The sequence below is a fragment of the Eleutherodactylus coqui genome, chromosome 10 (assembly GCF_035609145.1).
Source record: "Eleutherodactylus coqui strain aEleCoq1 chromosome 10, aEleCoq1.hap1, whole genome shotgun sequence".
NCBI lineage: Eukaryota > Metazoa > Chordata > Amphibia > Anura > Eleutherodactylidae > Eleutherodactylus > Eleutherodactylus coqui.
The window spans coordinates 130,175,061-130,197,248 of NC_089846.1; the positions used below are offsets into that span (position 1 = coordinate 130,175,061).

General features: G+C 43.6%; 1 protein-coding gene across 1 annotated transcript in view; it reads left to right on the forward strand.

The window, feature by feature from the left end:
• The window catches only part of GPC3 (glypican 3), a 440,854-nt gene that overhangs the window by 152,164 nt on the left and 266,502 nt on the right, over positions 1-22,188 (forward strand). The window contains exon 3 of the mRNA XM_066581848.1: positions 11,571-12,262. Coding sequence (XP_066437945.1) covers positions 11,571-12,262 — 692 coding nt within the window. The remainder of the gene's footprint in view (positions 1-11,570; positions 12,263-22,188) is intronic.

A 22,188-nucleotide genomic window follows, 5' to 3' on the forward strand; every position in this document is an offset into this window, starting at 1 on the left:
GGGCTGGAGAGACTCTTACCGTGGCAGTGTGGTATAATGGCTATGTGGTTGTGATTATCACGTGCATTAACTTTTTATTGCACAGGGTAATTCAAAAAGTAGGAGCAGATTTGGGGATTTAGGGCTCGTTCACATGGGCGTGAAAAAGCACGCAACTAGCAGCAGCGCAAAAAAAAAAAAACAACGCAGTTATAGCTGCAGGAATATTGTCTGAACAGATGATCTTTCCACGCCAAACGGGAGGGACGGAAAATATGCACTGCTGTATAGAGAGATGAGGGGAGTCCTTGGGGGAACCCTCTTCATCCCTCCGGGGATTCCCTTCATTGACGAGAACTCCCTTCATCTTAGCGTGGCTGGAGGGGTTCCCCTGCATGGGAGATGAAGGGATGCCCCAGAAGCAAGGCTGGAGGGAATTCCCCAGCAGCAGGGCTGGAGGGATTCCTCAAATCCTTCCAGCCCCGCTGGGATGAAGGAAGTCTCTGGCGAGAAAGGGAATCCATGGGGAGATGAAGGGGGTCCACCAGGGCTTCCCTTCATCTTTCTCCAGTAAAAGGAACCCCCAATGAAGGGGGTTACCTCGGGGCTTCCCTTCATTGCCGGGGAATCCCTTAATCTCAGCAGGGATGATGAGCCTCCTCCGCAGCGGGGATGAAGGGATTTCTCCAGAGCGGTGATGAAGGGATTCCCCTGGGGATAAACAGGTTTCCCCGTGGCGGGGGTTCGCTTCATCCCCGTGGGTTTACCGCTGGGTTTAGCGGCGCAGCTAAACTCTCGCCCCCTCCCTTTTTTTCAAGCTCCCATAGGAGTCTACGGACAGACCTGCGCTTTGTGCACCAAAGATAAGTCAAGATCTATATTTTCGCGCAGCAGGGAATTCCAGTTGCTGATTTTCAGTCGCTTTTGCACCTGTAAGTCAGCTGCGCAAATTCCCTGAGCCGTTAATTGCAAAAAACCTACAAAAGACAAGTATACAATCTGCACATCACTGGAAAGAGGAAAGGCCCTATTAAACAGAACGATTATCGTTGTAAAATAAAATCGTTTAATGGTGTGAATTTGAAGTCTAATTGTTCAGTGTAAACGCGGCCGATGATTAAACGATGAAATACAGTTTACTCCCTTATTGTTTGTCGTCTGTCTCATGCCGGTATAGTGAATGACACAACGATCAGCGAGTGAAATGTCAGTGATTTATCTGCATGAGTGAACTCGTCATTGTTTGCTCATGCGTGTGATTTATTGCCCCGGCGTTTGCAATGGGAGGGGGTGGGGCAGGGGCGGAGCAAAGCTCCGCTCTGTCCTGCCCTCTCCCATTTCTGGCTGTGAGGAAGGGGCGGGAGCTTAGCTTAGCTCCATCTCCGCCTCGCCCACTCCCATTGCAAACAGCTGGAGGGGAGGAGAAAGTCAGAAAGCCGGTGAAGCGGGGGACTGCTCAGGTGGAAGCGTATATTGGCTGGCTGTGAAAATGCCGGCCGGTATACGCTTGTGTAAATGAGCCCTAGGAATGGATTCACACTTCGCAAACTCCAGCACACAAAGCGATTTCCTCTGTGGTGTCGCCATTGAACTTGCTGGAATGCCTTAAACTTTGAACCTTCTTTCAGTGATCTGTGGATTGTGTACTCGTCTTTTGTAACTAGTTTGTGATTTAATCCCCAAATCCACTACTTCTTTTTGAATAAACCTGTATACACCCTATAGGTACCCGTTCTGCTTCACACAAGCATATGCATTTTTACGTTCGCTCAGACGCGCTGTGAATTTGCATGAATGGACGATTTTCTGCGATCAAGTCCCGAGCTTAATTAGTATTTTCTCATCCACGGCTGGGTGTGATGTTTTAGCGAAAAAATGCATCGCAGCCCGGAAATCCCTCGCTCGGCATAAATCCTTGGAATGACTTCAAATGCCTTTATAGAGGCACCTGTAAGCTTTTCCCTGTGTTGGACGTAGCTAAACTGCCTCCCCCTCCCTTTTTTTCCCAGCTCCCATAGGAGTCCAAGGGAGCCGCTGCCATATATCGGTCAAAAGATAGTTCCAGAATAGAGATGAGTGAACGTACTCGTTAAGGGCAATTTCGCAATCGAGCATCGCTATTTTTGAGTACCTGGCTACTCGGGTGAAAAGATTCGGGGGGGCGGGGGCGGCGTGGTGGAGCGGGGGGTAGCAGTGGGGAACAGGGGGGAGCTCTCTCTCCCCCCCCGCCCTCCCCTCTGCAACCCCCCGCTCACACCCGGCGCCCCCCGAATGGTTTCACCCGAGTAGTCAGGTACTCGAAAATAGCGATGCTCGATTGCGAAATCGCCCTTAACGAGTACGTTCGCTCATCTCTATTCTGGAACTATCTTTTTACCCAACGTATAATAGCAGACGCACATTTTGGTCACGTATATTCTATGTTTTACGGTGTGACGTTTTTACGTGCTGCATATTCGCCCATGTGAACGAATGCATTGGAAACCAATGCCTCAGATGGTCGCGTATATCAGTTGGCCGTCAAAACGTGCCTACATAGCCGTGTATATACGCTTCTGTGAATCAAGCTTAAGCCATACTGCTGTAATGCAACACCAACTCCCCAAGTCTTCATGTGATAATCCCATGCAACAAACCCAAAGTGCAATATGATTTTTCTATTTTTACTAATGAAAGAACGTGATTTTCATGCGCATAAAAACTTGCATTAAAATTGCATGTGCAGCGATGTGATGTGTTTTTCTCACAAAAATCATCATACCTGCATGAAAAATCACTGGTTTGCAAGAGCAATATGGGTTCGATATTCTTGGACAGATATCATACTCACCCATGTGAATGCACCCTTAGGGCTTCCCCAAGGGATTTCCCAAGAGTTGGGGGAGAGAGGGTGAGGCTAGAGGGAACTGTCCTCTAGCCCCCCCCCCCTCTAGCTCCGTACTCTCTTGCTATGGGGGAATCCCTGGGAGAACCCCTCTAGCACTGCCTTTTCTCTAGCTCCACCCTCTCTCTTCTTGCAATGGGGGATCCCCTCTAGCCCCTCTCTCTCTCTTTCCCCACTATTGGGAAACCCTGATGGCCTGAGGAACTTCATCTCTCTCCTCCCGCAGCAGCAGCATTTTTTTAAGCACCATGCTGCTCTGGACACTAATTAAGCTCAGGACTTCTGTGCCGAAAAATCGTCCATTCACGCAATTTTTTCCGCAGTTAGCCAAAATTTTTTGCGTGGCTAACGCCCCTTGTGAACGAGCCCTTAGTATTCTGTTGTGGTTTCCAATTGTTTGACAGCAAGAATAGGCCTGCATGCTGCTCTTGATTCTTCCTGTTAGATCTAATGGCACTTGTGACGGAGGCTCCATTCATCAATGTGAAGTCATTTTAATATTGCTCGTCGTTTGACATTGGACACATTGACAATTGGATCTGACAACACAATTTTTTGCAGGTAGGATTCATTTTGGTGATGATGGCCACAATTATCGTACATAGGGAATGATCACTTGTGGGTTTTGTATCAGATGTCAGGGTTGATTGGATTACATGCAGAATCCTAAATTCCTACTATGTGTAAACACAGCCCTATGTTAAACTGTTCTGTTATTTCTAACTTGGGAGGAAGATAAGAAGCTGCCAGATGCTGCTTCTTGCTTATTGGTGAGCATCACTATATGTCTTTATTTAGATTACAAATGTTTTTAAAATGGAGAGAAACCATTGTTGGAAGACAATCATCATCAAGCTGCAATAGTATTAAAATTGGGTTGATAAACTGAGAACTGTATATGCTTTAACCCTTTGCAGTCCAATTTTGATTCAGGCTTTCCTAGGGGGCTTTCTCTTTCTGCCATTATACAATGGTGCCATCTGCTGGCTAGAGCCAGTACTGCGGTATGGGACATTATGGAGAGGCCCCCCGACAACAGAGCAGCCAGTAATATACAGTAAGAATACCCTGCCGGATGTCTTCTGACATCAGAGCTGTACAGCCTTCAATCAGAATGTCTTTAGACGTCAGACAGTGGATTGGAAAGGGTTAATAGGTACCTGTCGTTTTAACAAATGCCTCTTTCTCTACTTATCAGCCACTTCTCTTACCCCCTGAGGACTTATTCACACAAGCGTATATCGGACGCTGTTTTCACGGCCGGTCGATATACGCTACCATCTGATGCATTGGCTTCCAATGCCTCAGATCACACAGGCGTATTCCCGTGGTGTAAAAGTGCCCGGCACTATATTGCCTGGCCGCGTGCTTTTACACCACGGGAATACGCCCATGCCTTTTTGCCGAGCAGGAAAGATAGTCCTGGAACTATCTTTCTGAATACGGATGCTTCCATAGACTCCTATGGGAGCCAATGACAGCTGCCGGAGAGGGGAGGTGGGAGGGAGTTTAGCAGTGTGACTGATAAACCCCCTCCTCCCTCTCTCCTCTTCTACGCCCCATTGCTGGCTGTTGACAAGGGGTGGAGAGGGGGCGGGAGCTTAGCACACTAGCTCCCGCCCCATCCCCCTTCTTCCCCTTGCAGAGAGCCGGCGAGGGAGAGGGCAGGGGGAGAACAGCTTAGCAGAGCTAAACTGTCTCCCCCCGCCCAACGACATTGTGGGCTCTGCGTATATGCGCTGGGTCTGTGTTGTCTGAATGGGCGCACAAAGTTTAGATGTGTGCCCGTTCACACGTTGTAACGTTGCTGGCGGGCGAATGTAAAAACGCATATGCCCGTGTGAATCCAGCCTGACTGCTTAACTGATCATTCACTTTGAAATTCTGCAATAATCTGTCTCAAAACAGATCTGCTCACTGAGGGATCAGGTTGCATGCTGCCTACAGAAGTCTCTAAAGAGGGAGAGACATGGAGGAAGCAGTTGCATAGTAAGAAAGGCAGAGAGATTCACACAGAGATGCTGCTGGCTCTAATGTCACTCGCTCCAGTGCAGGATTCACAGCTGCACTGCTCAGTCCTGCTGTATAATATTCTTCTTTATAAGAATATGCTGCTGCTGTTATCTACATATAGGTGTTACCCATCAGTGTAATCCTGCCTGTGATCTTAGTAAGATGACTACTGTAAAGCTTTCTCTACAGATCAGGAAGTGACTGACTAGTATTAGGCTCTGTGTTCAGTATGAAAAGTGCAGGATTTGAGGATTTCTTTTTTTAAATACGATTCATATTTCGATTGCGATCGAAAGATAAAAAGAAAATCAACAAAAATTCTTAAAAAATATGTTTAAACACAAAAAATTCCCTGGACCACTGTCACTACGACCAGTGCAGGAAGCAGAATGCAATACCAACCCGGGCCACTGCGCTATGGTCAATGCTTCTTTAACTGACCGCAGTAACAGTGGTCCTTGGAATCAGATCCAAGCGGTGGGTTCCCAACGGTCATCTATTGTTGACCTGCCAGTCATCAATAGAAACATTTTTTTAAAAGGTCCCAGAATACCACTTTAACCCTTTCCAATCCACTGTCTGACGTTTGAAGACATTCTGACTGAAGGCCGTACAGCTCTGATGTTGGAAGACGTCCAGCAGGGTATTCTTACTGTATATTACTGGCTGCTGTGTTGTCGGGGGGCCTCTCCAGCATGTCCCATACCGCAGTACTGGCTCTAGCCAGCAGATGGCGCCATTGTATAATGGCAGAAAGAGAAAACCTCCTAGGAAACTCTGAATCCAAAATTGGATTGCAAAGGGTTAATGCGGTCATATTAATATAAATATAGGTATTGACTGAATATGAGTGATATGCAGAATGTCATTCTTAAATATTCAGTATTTGACTGCACCAAGTGGTTACTAAGTAGGGTTCTTTCACAATCGTCTGACTGCAGCATGTTGGACAGCAATTGGTAAAAGGATTTTCCCTTGCTGTTCACTATATGAAGCCCAGGGGCGTAACTATAGGGGATGCAGGGAATGCGGTTGCACCCGGGCCCAGGAGCCTTGGGGGGCCTATAGGCTTCTCTTCTCCATATAGGGAGCCCAGTACTATGAATAAAGCATTATAGTTGGGGGCCCTGTTACAGGTTTTGCATCGGGGCCAAGAAGCTTCAAGTTACGCCTCTGATGAAGCCCATTAATGAAGTAAATCATATGTATTTCGTCTGCATCTTTGTATGCCTTCGATTGATTCTGTATGAAACCCACAGAGATAAATATAATGTCATGCTCCATCAGTTGCTGCAAATCATGCCCTGCTCCACTGGTTGCTGCAGGACTTCATACACCGGGGTACAGCCTTCCTCCATAGGTCTATTGTGGCTTGCCTTGGACAGAGAGTGGGGACAGCAACAGAGTTTCTTTAGTGGAATTGTCTAGCTTTTTTCCTTACCATTGTGGTCATTTTGTATGAACATCATGGTTTTGTATGAACATCATGGTTCAGAAATTCAATGACCTGAATGGGTACCAGAACTGCTCTCTGTAGACCAAAGGAAGAATATTATAATTTTTTAATACTAAAAGGGAGAATTTGGTGTCACATAGAATCTTTAGGGACTATTTGTGTTACCTTTATAGGCACTAGGAAATCAAGACTGTGCCAAACCGCCCCGCATGACCCTGGCCTTGTATAATTCCATATTTTACAACTTATTAATGACTTTTCTTGACTTGGGTTCATTAAATTACCACCAATGACATTTTGCATTACATACAAAAAAATGAATCTTTCAAAAATGTGCTACATATTTAAATGACGGTCATTAATTTCCTATTGATTTCTACTACACCATTAGTTTAACCATTGTGCCAGCTGCCCGCTCATAAAACAGTGACATGGGACAACCAGCTGCCCGCTCATAAAACAGTGACACGGGACAAATTAATACATATCACAATTTATTGTTGGCCATTTTGGCCAATTAAATTCACCTTTCTCACTGAATAATGGTCATTCCGATCATAAGGTAGGAGAAGTAATTAAAACACTTAAAGTTCATTTGCATCTTAAAACTTTTCTCTTCAAGTGTTAGCGGCTATTTTTTTTTTTAGACATCGTTGGAAGTAATGCCCCTTTTAGACCGAGTTGTGTGTGGGAAAGAAGTGTAGTCATTTTGCCGAACCCTATGCTTTGTCAGGGCTCAGCTATGCTTTAACTAGCTGCTTTAATTTGTGTGCAATTAAGTGAAGAATGCAGACAACATGGAGACAGGACACACAGAAGAATTAAAGAGTAAGAGCGCTATTAGTTCATTTATGGGCGGCTCATGCTTTCATGCTGTGTCATTAGGATTCCTTTGTTTACTGTGCAAAATGAGTATGCTAAATGATTAATATAATCAATGTGCTGCTACGGTCCTTGATATAAAATATGCAGCCTATAGACATGGCTCTAAGCAATTTTTATATTCTTCTAAAAAAAAGGGACATGGCTCGTGAACATGATTAAGAACAAAGCCTTTAAATTAAAGGAGAAGTTCCGTATATTTATGTAACACAATTCTCCCTTTAAAAGCTGGGTGTTTATAGCTATTCTACTTCTTGGCCTTTAATTATTTTCTTAGGGCATAACATTTTGCAATCCTTGACGATTTTCAGCCCACCCGTGTTATGCAAAAACAAACTGGTCTAACCTGTTTTATATCCTAATTTGTGGCAAACAGGGGCTATCATAGATATAGCAGGTACTGATGTCACGGTGCATTAACCTTTTCCAATCCAATTGGTATCCTGGTTTTCCTAGGGGGCTTATTCTTTTTATGCCGTTATACAACGGCGCTATCTGCTGGCTAAAGCCAGTACTGCATGAGGTGACACGTTGGATAGGCTACTACAGCAGAGAGGCTGGCAATATACAGTAAGAGAACCCCGACGGATGTCTTCCAACATCGGAGCTGTACAGCCTTAAATCATAATGTCTTTAGATGTCAGACAGTGGATTGGAAAGGGTTAAGGATAGACCTTCGAATTTACATAATTTAGACCAATAATTTACGAAGTTGAGTTATGGCTATACCAGCCCAGCCAGGGTCAGCCATGCTTATACAAGCTCAGTCGAGTTTTTCTATGGTTATTCACAGTTCGGCCAGCCTCATCTATAGTTATGTCCATTCAATCAAGTTCAGCTATGGATACCAACTCAGCTGAGTTCAACTATGTTTATACTAGCTCAGTTCAGCTCATCTATGGTTATACCTGGCCAGCCCAGTTCTTCTGTAGTTATGTCTACTCAACCCAATTAATTTATCATTATGCAACTTCAACCAGATTTATTATTCTACCAGTTCAGTTAAAGGAGTCGTCTGAGACCTTTCTCTTTTTTATATAAAACACAACTCCCCACCAGAAAACAAGAAAAAAACAAATACTCACCTCTTCCCATTGTGTCCCACGCCATCGCTATGGGTCTCCCAAGTGACACTATGCTTATAGGCTGCTCTAGCCTGTTTATGGGATATCACAGGCTGCTGCAGCCAATGATGGGGCTCGGTGATTAAGGGCGGTGCTCCATCATTGGCTGCAGCAGGCTGTGACGTCCTATAAATAGGCGGAACTGCAACCTGTAAGTAAACAACGGGAGTGAGGACAAGTGGCAGCATGGGACACGGCAGGGAGCAGAGAAAGATGAGAATAGGCCTATTTGTTTTATGGCAGAGGAAGCTGTGTTTTATACATCAAAGAGAGCTCGGACAATCCCTTTTAATTTCATCTATGGATGCATCAGTCCGGCCAAGTTCATCTTTGTTTATACAGGCTTAGTCAAGTTCAACTATTGTTCTATGAACTCAGCCACATTCATCTGTGGTTATGTCTGCTCAACCAAGATATAGTGATTTAGGATTATGCCAGCTCACCCAAGTTAATATATGATTATACCAAGGCAGACAAGTTCTTCTCTGGTTATACTTACTCAACCAAGTTAATCTATGGTTAGAGCTGGTGTTGAAAGGGGTAGGAAATGGGCATGGTCCAGACTAACATCATTATGCCAGCACCAGACCAAGTGATGTGCCTTTTGCTATATGCGCAGCGTTACTTGCCGCTTTCCACTGAAGGAGAGACGTCTCTCTTCTGTCTCTGTGCTGATAGGCTGATTGGACAGTCAGTCATCTGAGTCAGCCTATCAGTAACCTCTTGTGTGGTATTTAAGTTGGCTCCTCCCTGCAGAGGGTGCTGGTTATACCTATTGTGTTCAGCTCAGTGTTCATTGCTCAATGTTTTGTGCTCTCTTTTCAGTTGCCCTTGTTCCTCTGTGACTTAGACCTTGCTTCTGTCCTGCAATGGGGGTCGCCCTTTTTGGGGCAAGTACTCCTCAAAGTAACAGGTCCAGTTGAGGCAGTTCAGGGATAACTTTGTAGCAATACTTTATGCCATTTATCACTGTGGGTTTTTGTCTCCTACATCTGGCTTAAGTATTCCTATAATCCCATTGCTCAGGCTGTTGCAGTGTCTAGCTCTATAGATTTTGCAATCTTTTGTGCCAAGAGGCCTGAGCAAACGTGGCACCTCACTCCTGCAACTACCGTGTTTTCCCGAAAACAAGACAGTGTCTTATATTAATTTTTGTTCAAAAAGGTTTAACTTTTTTACATGTATAGCTGCCTGGACACTATTTAAATTGACTTTTTAAATTAACAGTTAGCAGGGCTTAATTTTGAAGTAGGGCTTATATTTCAAGCATCCTCAAAAAGCCTGAAAAATCATTTTTCATCCTCAAAAATTCTGGAAAATCATGCTATGTCTTATTTTCAGGGTATGTCTTATTTTCAGGGAAACAGTGTAAGATGAGAAAACAGTAACATCCTATGATGTAGCATTTAATAACCTAAATTACAATATAGTGTGCATTACAGTTTTCACGCAAAATTCTGGTACAAAATAAGCCAACCAGAAGGTTGTGTAAAGAATATAAACGTGTCTAGCAAAATGCATCAAATATATCACACAGTATACACCACTGTCATGAATCGGGTAGATCTTCGTCTGTCTCGCCTAGGTTTATGCTATCTACATCTAATATTATTATATCTGCCTCAAAGGTTAAAAAAAGTGTTGAGAAAGACTGGAGCCATTTTCAATGTTGTTCAGTGGTGTACATAGGAATAGAATGTGGCAAAAAACTTTTGATGGCTGAGCCAAATCTCTTATAGACCATTAAGCTGTACATAATACATATCTATATCTAGTAACATACCGTATATACTGGAGTATTAGCCGACCCGAGTATAAGCCGAGGCAGTAAGTTCCACCACCAAAAACTGGGAAAACTTATTGACTTGAGTATAAGCCGAGCTATACTCCAGTATATACTAGGTAAAAAAAAACCCTCCATACTCACCTTCCAGCCGGCATCTGTGTCTGTGCAACAAGCTGCTTGAATTCTCCCCGCTGTCATCCCCTGCCATCCTCTCTGCTTGGCTCTGTCAGTGCTGTGTAAGTAAGCGCTGTGATTGGATTGAATGCCAGACAATCACAGCTTGTGCTCGATCCAATCACAGCGCTTACTTACACAGCACCGATGGCAGGGGATTTGAAAGCCGAGCAGGGAGATGACAGCGGGGAGAATTCTAAAGCAGCTTGATTGGCTGTAAATGATCGAGCACCGGCTGTGATTGGCTGACACTCGATCCAATCACAGCTCTTACTTACACAGAGCTGATGGCGGGGGATGACAGCGGAGAGAATTCACGCAGCCTGCCGCATCGCTGCCAGAGACTCAGACGCCGGCTGGGAGGTGACTATGGAGGTTTTTTTAAAGCCTTCCCTGACTCGAATATAAGCCGAGGGGGGCTTTTTCAGCACAAAAAAAATGTGCTGAAAAACTAGGCTTATACTCGCAGTACTTAGTATATCTCTGGTTGCACATTTGTGAATCCATTGTTATTACTGAACATTATTGATAAATGTGCCCCATACACTTCCCCTACCTTTCTCCTGGCACATCTCTACACCCCAAAACAGCCCAAATGTTGCCCCCACTTGATGCTGGCCATGTAGCTACCTCATAATAGGGAATCCATTAATTTTAATTGAAGATATGGTAAGGTATACAACATTTGTGTAAAAATGTTTCCTTATAAGACCCATTTTTATAAGAAACTTTGAACAATAATTGGAATTATGATTTAGTTGCACGTTGATGGTACCGAGTTCTCAAACTACTATCCTTGTTTGGCTTCATAATCACTGACATAAGTTGCTCATTAAGCAGTTCTAGTGCTTCATTATATTCTGAGCATTAACAAGTATACTGCAGTTATAAAGCCTAGCAATTATAGCTGATATGTAAGGAAGTGCTCTCATTCGCCACGGTGATGCTTTAGCCGTCTCGTCTCACATATGTGGATCCACGTGACATGACTATTGTTCTTCATGAAAGCTTTTCTTGATGCTTGTGTATGTTGAGAATACATACATAAAAAAGCATCGAAGGCACCAAAGGGAAATTGTGAGAGTCGGATATATTGAAGCATTTTACTTTGCCACTTTTCATAGATTTGCAGAAAAATGAGTGTCCGTCTAAAATCCATCCTTGCCTTGTGAATTTTGAAGCCTTAAGAGAAACTATTTGATGAATGAATGAATATCTGAAAGTGGATTCAAATTGCATTTTGCTCACTCTCTCTTTTCTCTTTTCTTGCAGAAGCGTTTGAAATGGTAATACGGCATGCAAGGAATTATACAAACACAATGTTTAAGACTCATTACCAAAACATCTCGTCTAAAACCTTTAAACTGGTCGGTGAATTATTCACAGACGTTTCACTCTACGTCTTGGGTTCAGACATTAACGTGAATGATATGGTGAATGAGTTTTTTGATGGCTTGTTCCCGGTAGTGTATGGCAATTACTTGAACCCTGGATTCAAAGAGTCAGTGGAAAGTGTAGAATGTCTTCGACTGGCCAGACGAGACATCAATGCGTTTGGTCAGTATCCAAAAACAATGATGACACAAGTATCCAAATCTTTGCAAGCTTCTCAAGTGTTCCTGCAGGCTCTGAACCTCGGCATTGAAGTGATTAATACTACTGACTATTTAAAGTTCAACAAGGACTGTGGTAGGGCGCTTCTGAAAATGTGGTACTGCTCTCACTGCCAGGGTCATTTACTGGCACGCCCATGTGCTGGGTATTGTGGAACGGTGATGCGAGGTTGCCTTTTTAACGTTGGGGAAATAGACTCTTACTGGAATGAATACATTGCATCAATCGAGAGACTTGCCAAAGAAATGCATGGGATTTATGACCTAGAACGTGTGCTATTAAATCTGTTTTCGCTCATCCAAGAAGCTGTAATACATGTGGAAAGGAATGGAGGAAGACTTTCTACTGCGGTAAGTTACTCCATGATTATTCCAAAATGTTTTGGATGGTTAATATGATAAATGCCTTTAAAGCTTGGAACCAGGGGCGTAACCTGAAGCTCCCGGGCCCAGATGCAAATCTGTAACGGAGCCCCCAACTATAACGCTTAATTCATAGTACTGGGCTCCCTATATGGAGAAGAGAGGCCTTATGGGCCCCCTAAGGCTCCTGGGCCCGGGTGCAACCGCATCCCCTGCATCCTCTATAGTTACGCCCCTGCTTAGAACTAAGAGGTTTTTTTTTAATGAAGTTGCTTCCGAAGAGTGATCCATAAAATGTCACCAATCTAACCCAGGAAGAAATGCAGAGCCGATCTAAAAAAAATTAAAATAGACAAGTTGGCAGGTCCCGATGGCATACACCCCCGGATCCTAAGGGAATTAAGTAATGTAATAGACAGACTATTGTTAAGGACTTTATAGTGATTGTGTTCCACTGGATTGGCACATAGCAAATGTAGTGCCGATATTCAAAAAGGGGTCAAAAAGTGAACCTGGAAACTGCAGGCCGGAAAGTGTTACTTCTATTGTGGGTAAAATGTTTGAAGAGTTTTTAAGAGATGGTATCCTGGAGGACCCCAAGTAAAATAGCTGTATAACTAGAGATGAGCGAGCGTACTTGTTAAGGCAAAATACTTGAGCGAGTATTGCCATTTTCGAGTACATGCCCGCTCGTGCCAAAAGATTCGGGGGGCGGTGGGAGAGAGCGGCGAGGAACGGGGGGGGGGGGGGGGGGGAATCTCTCTCTCTCCCCCCCCCTTCTCCCGCATGCTCACTCCCACAACTCACTGCTCACCCCGCCGACCCCCGAATCTTTTCTCACGAGCAGGCACATACTCGAAAATGGCAATACTCACTCGAGTATTTTGCCCTAACGAGTACGCTCGCTCATCTTTATGAGTATAACTCAGTTTCAGCATGGGTTTAGGAGGTGTTCTGTCCAACCAATCTGATCAGAAGGTAAGTTCTAAACTAAACTGGGGAGTCATTAGATCTTGTATGTCTTGATTTTTCCAAAGCATTTGATGCATGGCCCCATAATAGGTTGGTATATGAAATGATAATGTTTGGTCTGGGTAAGGATGTGTGTAAGGGGGTAAGTAACTGGCTCAATGATAGAAAGCAGAGGGTGACTATTAATGGTACATACTCTGATTGGGTCACTGTTACTAGTGGGGTACAGCAGGGGGCAGTACTGGGTCCTATTATTTTTAATACATTTATTAACCACCTGGTAGAGGGATTGTACAGTAAGTTATCATTATTTGCAGAATATATAAAACTGTATAAAGTAACACAAGAGATGACAGCGTAGAGTTGCAAATGGATCTGGATGGGCTGGGAGCTTAGGCCGAAATGTGGCATATGAGGTATAACACTGATAAATGTTAAGATATGCAAATGGGTGGGGAAAATATATGTCACAATTACACACTAAATGGCAAAACAATGGAAAATGACCTGGGGATTTTAGTTAACTGTAAACGTAACTGGAGCAACCAGTGTCAGGCAGCTGCTGCCAAGGCAAATAGGATCATGGGGTGCATCAGAAAAGGTCTAGGAGCAGATGACAAGTGCATTGTTCTTCCTCTTTACAAGTCACTGGTCAGACCACACATGGAATATTGTGGACAGTTTTTTCTAATCAGTTTTTGTTTCCTGACGGCATATTTTTTATTGTTTTCTGTACATGACCGTGGGGACGGCCGTCTTGTCTGAGCTGCATTTAACAGCATTTAGAGATATGCTTTACTGCAGCCTCATGGACTATAGACACAATGGATAGGAGCTGTTCCATTGACTTCTATGAAAGACTTTTCTAGGAATGTCCTGTGACTTGTGCAGAAGTCATTTTGCAGGTTGGGGGAATAGGTAGTAACAGGTTATACCTATTGTGAATGGTGGATCCTGTGTTTTCCATATACAGGTATTACCTTTGCAGTCTTGCCTATGGAGATATTAAGGCTGGGTTCACAAGGGGTTGGATTTGCCACAGAAATTCCGTGCGAAATGTCGCCGTGGCAAATCTGCATGCTGCCGCTAATCCCGGGATTAGCCAGCCATATGGACGAGATTTCTCAGAAATCTCGTCCACACGGGACGGCAAATCAGCTGCGGCTAAGCCGGCAGAGGCCGCCGCTGCGGCGCGGATTTGCCGACCGCAGCATGTCCATTTTTTTTCCCCGCTGCGGCCGCGCTCTCCTTTATGGGAGTGCAGGTCGCAGTGGAAGAACGAGCAGCCGGGCCGCTTCAAAGCCGCCGTGGGTTTTGCAGCAGCGGTTCTCCCGGCGGAAATCTCACGGTTTTTCGCTGCGGCCAAACCACGAGATTTCCGCCTAGAATCCGCCCTGTGAGAACCCAACCTAAGATGACTGCTGAAAAGTTTTCTCTACTAAAAGGAAGTATCAGCCTATTATTAGGTTCCGTGGTAAGTGTGAAAAATGCAGGATTTTAGGATTAGGATTTTTAAACTATACCTCATAACCTAGAATTAAAAAATATGTTTAACATGAAAGCTTGATATATATAAAAAGGCCGTGTTCTGATGACACATTCCCTTTGATGCCTTGCATAGAGACAAAGACTATATATGCGGTGGCCCCTTAGGTCACAATGATCTCAGGTTATAATACTTTCAGTATAAATTAGTCTTTCTTGGGCCATCATAACTTGAAACTCATTGAGCTTACGATGCCACAGACAGTGGTGATTTGTAGTGCATGCAATTGGCTGGAAGATCTGGCCATTTAATGTGTAGATTTAGCTGAAGACATGTGAGATTGGCCTCAGTGCAAGCCAGGCAGTCCATCACAAAGTAGAGCTAGTCAGTGTGTTGTATCACTTGTGCTCCAGTTTAGTAGCGCATCTCTGCAGTTCCTTCATGATGCTACATGTTCTGTACTGCTCTCTACCTGTGCAAGGTTGAGCTGCCCCTGTGGTCACCAGATGAGGGTATCTCACAGCTATGAAGAACATCATGTCCACAACATAGAAGGTACTTTACTGCTTCCAGGAACTCTTTCTGACATATAACGCGTTTTTCTACCGTTATGCGGCTGTGATAATCATGGCCGTATAACGGGACAAAACGAGACTATGTGGTCGCAGTAGAACGTGGCCCCTATAGTGGCACCAGTAGTAACAGTGTCCTCCATAGTGGCCCCAGTAGTAACAGTGACCTCCATAGTTGCCCTAGTAGTAATAGTGACCCCCATAGTCCCATGGATGCTGCCCGGCCAAAGCCTAATAGCAACCTCCCTATTGGCCTCTTGCCAGGCAGCATCCCTACAGGCTTTCCACTCAGCCAGCCTGCAGCTCCAGTCCGACGGCAGCAGCCGCTGATGACTCTATGACCGCTAACTTCTCGCTGTGGCACAAACACCGCTGCAGAGAGGTCAGCAGTCACAGACTTAGCATTGCACCACCGGCTTGGTGAGAGTTCAGCAGTCACAGTCTCAGCAGTGGCTGCTGTCGCTGCCGGACTGGAGCCGCGGCCTGGGTGAGTATGATTCCTGTGTGTTTGATGCACGGCCGGTGAGCCACATAAAATAAGGCAGTGGGCCTTGTGTTTGACGTGTGTGCCCTACAGCATCATCAGAGCTCAGTTAGACCAACCCGATATACATATCATCATATAAGATTGGGTCCTGTCGACATTGGCGCCTTATATGACACTATTACTAAGCAGGGGGCACCCTCCAAATGTTTACCCAAGCATTTCTACCAATCTTGGTCTGACCCTGGGGTATACACCTACATACACACTGTCATGAAGTTGTAAAGTTATCTGCCAACATAGGGTTACGGCACGACATAAGCAGTGACTTTCAAGAAGAGCCTCAATATAAAAAAGTTACTTATTCTTGACTTCAGTTGCACTTTCATGTTCTGGTTTTTAGTGTAATATTGCGGAATATTTTTGTAAAAAATGAGATAAATCATTAGGCAGGAAGAGTCCGGCCATGTTTATATAACAGAGTAACGCGTGACCTCTGTGGATTAATGGGCATTAGTGATTTTCCGCTCACACCGATGGTATCTATCTGTTTCCTTTCTACCATTTGTTGCAAACTTTAATGCCTTATTTTGAAGTGATTATTATCTTTCTGCTTCGGCTCTCCATTTGTTTTCTCCAACATCCACTTGTCTCCTAGGCCATAATCACTTGAAGTTCTTTTTACTCAGCCTTTCACATTCCTTACCCCAATTTTCTTCTGCTTCTTCAACTTTGCTTACATTATTTACTAAACTCCGTCTCCTCTGACATTCCATCCTACGCGTCACAGGCTTCAAATCTAGAACTCTGGTCCACTGCTCTTTTTCTTCCTCGCCTCCTCCAATATTTATTTACCCTCGCTGAACTTAAAAACCCGTTTCCACATATTTTCATTATTTTCATATAATATTTCTACACTAATGCCAGTCTACACACTTTCTACCTTCATCACTCGTGGGAGATAACACCAGCAGAGCCGGGCATTGCAAGGCACTTCGACATAACTGAGAGCGCAATCAAATGCCGTCAGAATGGCTAGACGTGGGACCTGGTGTGCCGCCTTGAAGACCTAGTTCCTGCTCTGTGCATTGAGTGGCAGTGCCTTTAGCTGAGTTGGAGCTGCCCAGCAGGCATCTCTTGACCTTTGTTAAGTTCTTAGAGTGAAAGAATGAATATCAATGAGCCTAACTATACTGTACGGGAAACATTTTCTGCCAGTTCCACTAATCAAAAAGCATTCTGAACAAAAATATTACAAATAGGTTAAGACTGTAACTAACAAATGTAACTTGGCCAACCATTAGAACAACACTGTTCTCCTCATCATATCTATCTGTCTGGCTAACTAGTCATAGACTTAAAGGTGTTGTCTTATAAAGCTAAGCCCTCCCCAAAGCATATATCTATATTACTCCCCACTTCTACACCATTCGCAACCTGATTGGTTGTTCGGATTTACTCATTCTTGGTGATTGGTTATTTAGGTTGGCTTATTCACGGTGATTGGTTATTTGAGTTGCCTGATTCACAGTGATTGGTTATTTGCTTTGGCTGATTCACAGTCATTGGTTGTTTAGGTTGGCTCGTGTGGAAGTGGGGAGTAAAAGGCTAATATGCCTCCCCAAATGAGGCATATGGAAATCATATAGGGATTCACCCACCATCAAGGACCCCTCTTTATGAACCAAGAAGTAATGATGCTAAGAAAAAGTGGGTCTAGCTTTGGGGGGAACTGTCCGATCCATATATTACATGGTCGGCTGAAGCTGCAATATTTAGTCCAGCCACTACTAAAAGTACAGCACTGTGCAGTACTTAGCAATGTAAACGATGCGGAAATGGAAGCACTCATCGGAATGCAATGGTCCCATCAAACAGCAGATCAATGGGGTGCTGAGAGTTGGACCCCACTTGTCTAATATTGATAGCCTATCCTAAGGATAGGCCAACACTTATACAATATACCCAACAAAATAGTAGAGGATTACAATGTATACCCATGATCATTCAAACTGTAGCTGACCCCCTAACTAATTATGATAATTGACTACACCATAAACATGATCAAATCAATAATAAAAATGTGCAAACAAGCCTATATAATAAGTCATTAATAGATGATCGATGCTCGGGATCGCCACTGATCGGTGCCGCTGTCGGCACAGACAAGGTAGGAACCAAAATGCGATGTCCACAGTGTAGGGGCCAGGTTTGGTATTGCAGGCACAGCTTCTATAAAATGCTATGTGTTTTTTATTAGTATTTTAAGTTTATATGATCTTCATTCAAAAAAGATCAGATATAAGATGACATATTTGTGTTTCAACGGTTTTTATTGAGATAAAATATTAAGGGTGGCAACACTCTGCCACAATTTCCCCACGCAGGGGGGTAAAGTCTTGACAATGAAGTACAGAGTTATTGGTCTGTTTTTAACTTATATACTATAGATAATTAACAGAACTAAAATATTGATTCAGTTTGCATAGATAGGCTTACGTCATGGTGTTATGAGTCTCACATGTTTTTATTAGAGTGATAGGGGGGTGAGGGGGTAAAACAGATCTCGATGTCCTCCAGCTCTGGTCATGACTGAGAGATTCATTGTTTTTTAGATGTCTTTTCCACCTTCATAGTGGATATTTTTAGATTAGTGAATATAACTAGATGGAACTAGCAGGATCTTCCACTTATGTCCTCATGTGGTTGTATAGATTAGGGATGTTGATGTGCGTTATCCAAGGATTCCATATCTTCTCGAATTGGGGGGTTGTGTCTTGCCGGATGGCAACAAGCTTTTCGTTTACAAAAATCTTATTTATTCGTGTTATGCAGGCTTCGAAGGGTAGTGTAGGTTTTCTTCATTGTTGTGCTATTAGTATGCGAGCTGCCATAGTTATATGTTGGAGTAGCTTGAATGGAGGGTTGCGCATTCCTGTGGGTTTATTTCTCAGTAATGGGATGAATGGGTCTAGTCCAATATCTGTCCCTGTTACCGAAGCTATGAGGTGAGAGACTCTTTTCCAGAAGTCCTGGGCTTTTGGGCATGACCACCATATGTGTCTGAGAGCCCGTGTCATTGCATCCTCTAAAGCATAATTGTGAGATATCTGGGTATATGTTGTCTTTCAGGTACTAGGTATGCTCTGTGTAGTACCTTTAGGGAGGTCTCGGTTAATGATATTTGCCAGCTATTCTTGCTGAGGGTTTCAGAACAATGGTGCCAACGGGCTAATGATAAGGTTGTGTTAAAATCGGTTTCCCACTGTAGCATGCAAGGTAGCTTGGAGTCTGATAGTGTGTTGTTTAACATGGCATAGAAGTGGGATAAGGTTCCTGGGTGAGTGGGGCAAAATTTACATATGGCTTCCATCCGATTTAGTTCTATCTTTGTTGATAGCTTTAGTTTTGAGGTCCAAAAGTGGAAGACCTGCATTTTTCTCCACCACTCGCCAGGTGGTGGGTTGTAGTGGCTGTTAAAAGTGGACATCGATATCAGTTTTCCATGGATCAGAAAATCATACAAAGTATTCAGATTGTTTGTTTTCCACCATATGAATGGAGACTCTTCTAGCCCGGGTGGGAAGTCTGGGTTATGGCACAAGGGTGTCAATGGTGATGGGGTAGCGGGTAAGTTTATTTTAAATCTAGTTTGTCTCCATAATAATATGGAGAAGAAGGTATATGGAGAGTTGGTTTTTAAATTGGGTGGGAGGGGGACTTTTGTCCACAGTAGTGATGGCCAGGTGTATGGTTTAAATTTGGTTTCCTCTATGGTGGTCCATAATGACGATTGGGAGCCTGCATATACGGGGGGTATTTGGGCCAGTCTCGCGGTCTTATAGTATTTTATAATACAGGGTACTGACAATCCCCCATGGTTCTTATGGAGGTGCATTATGGGTTTGGATATTCTGGGGCGTTTGTGTGCCCAGATGAATGAAGATATTTTCTTTTGGAATGAGCCTAGTTCTGGGATTGGGACTGGTATGGGGAGGGTTCTAAAGAGGTATAGCAACTTTGGAAGTAGAGTCATTTTAATGCTGTGAATGCGTCCGATCCACGATAAGAGTGGGTTTTTCCATCTCTCCAAGTCAAGAGTTAGTTGTCTAAAGAGCGGAACATAGTTCCATTTGTGTAATGTATGGAGTGAGTTAGTGAGCTTTATCCCTAGGTATAATTTGTAGTGTTTTTGTGTTTTAAATTGGAAATTTATTTTGATTAGTTTTTGTATATTTGGCGGTGTGTTGCAGTAGAGGATTTCTGACTTAGACTGGTTTATGTTGAGGCCCGAAATGCTGCTAAATTTTTCTAGTATCATCATTCAATTTGGGAGTGAGGTTAATGGGTTGGTTATAGTAAGAAGCAGGTCGTTGGCGAAGAGACTAAGCTTGTTGTTAGTGCCACCAATCAATATTCAAGATGACATATTTAAGATCATATATAAGATCATTCTGGTGCCTTCCATTATAATGTTTGTGCTCCATATCTAGGATACATTCCAATGTTACCAACTACTTCGGGCTAATTTGACCAGCTGTGTACTAGTTTGTGACCCTGGTGACGCATTTCTGGTAGCGCACTCCTATTTATGCGCTTCCTGTCTTGAGGCTCTGGCCACAAAGCATGTAACTGATCTGGATGACCGCCCTTTTTCGCTACTGTGAACCAATTTTTGATTATTTTGAATTATATTTCTCTTGCTACTAATGAAATCAGTTTTATTACACTACTGTTCTTGGTAAGTTCTGTGTGTAATTGAACCTGTGATGATACGTAGTGAGCATGTGATATGGCTTTGTATTTATACATCTGCATTTCTACTTGGGAGTCTCTTGAAGGAGGAGGTCAGTGTGTCCGTCTTCCAAAATACGTTGCATTTCTTTTTGGTGTTAGCTACTTCCAACAAATCCCGATTTGAACATTACCTATGCTCATCTAGCATCGCTTATGTCTCTGCAAGCAGGAATAGGGGGCTTCTGGCCCCTGTGAAAGTAAGTGCAAATTGGATACATTTCCTTATATACCTTGACATCCTAAGCCTATATATATATATATATATATGAATATATGAATATATCATCAATTGATGATCGTCGCGAGTCCAATGCTTGGGATCCCCACCGATCAGGTGATTCCCGATGCCGTTGTCAGCACAGACAATGCAGGAAGCAGAATTTGCTGTCCATAGTGTAGTGGCCTGGGTTGGTATTGCAGGCACAGCTCCTATTGAGTTCGATGGGAGCTGTGCCTGCACTACCAAACCGGGCTGCTGCAATGTTGTCAGCACTATCTGTTTCCAGTGCTGTCCATAATGACAGTGTCATTGGGAGTCAGCTCATTGACAAGGATCCAGGTGGCAGACCGCTGCTAATGATCTATTGATGACCTATCCTGGGAATAGAAAAAATGCACAAAGTCCCAAATAACCCCTTTAATGAAAATGCTCTAACCAACTTTCTTCAGTTAATTAGACATCTACTGGACTTTTGGGTGCATAGGCGCCCGGCAAACTGATCCAGCGACTATCGCCCCTGTGGTTTACGTAGGAGCAATAGTCGTTCATGTGAATGGAGATGCAGCGCATTGAGGATCATTCTAGCCTCCATTTAAATCTTTGCAATCCAATTTTGGATTCAGGGTTTCCTAGCAGGCTTTCTCTTTCTGTCATTATACTATGGCGCCATCTGCTGGCTAGAGCCAGTACTGTGGTATGGGACATACTGGAGAGGCCCCCGAAAACAGAGCGGCCAGTAATATACAGTAAGAATACCCTGCCGGACGTCTTCCGACATCGGAACTGCACAGTCTTCAATCAGAATGTCTTCAGACGTCAGACAGTGGATTGGAAAGAGTTAATGTAACAGACAGTTGCTGAAACATTCAGTGGCTCCTGCTTAGGCAAGAAGCCGCTCAACAGTCGCTCCTTTTCTGTGAGCTGAAAAGAAACAATTAGCAACAACTGAACGACTTCTCGCTCAGTGCCCCCTCTGTGCCATGTGGGCTTACAGTTGATGGAAAACACTCATTCAAGCGATTCTTTGGGCAACTATTGGTTCGTGTAAAGGTACCTTTACATGACTGTCTTTCTCTCCATAAGAAAAAAAACAAATACCCTGTTTCCCTGAAAATAAGACATACCCTGAAAATAAGACATAGCATGATTTTCCAGAATTTTTGAGGATGCAAAATGATTTTTCAGGCTTTTTGAGGATGCTTGAAATATAAGCCCTACTCCAAAATTAAGCCCTGCTAACTGTTAATTAAAAAAGTCAATTTAAATAGTGTCCAGGCGGCTATACATGTAAAAAAGTTAAACCTTTTGAACAAAAATTTATATAAGACACTGTCTTATTTTCGGGGAAACACAGTAGCAAGGGGCATCGCTTTAAATATAGAG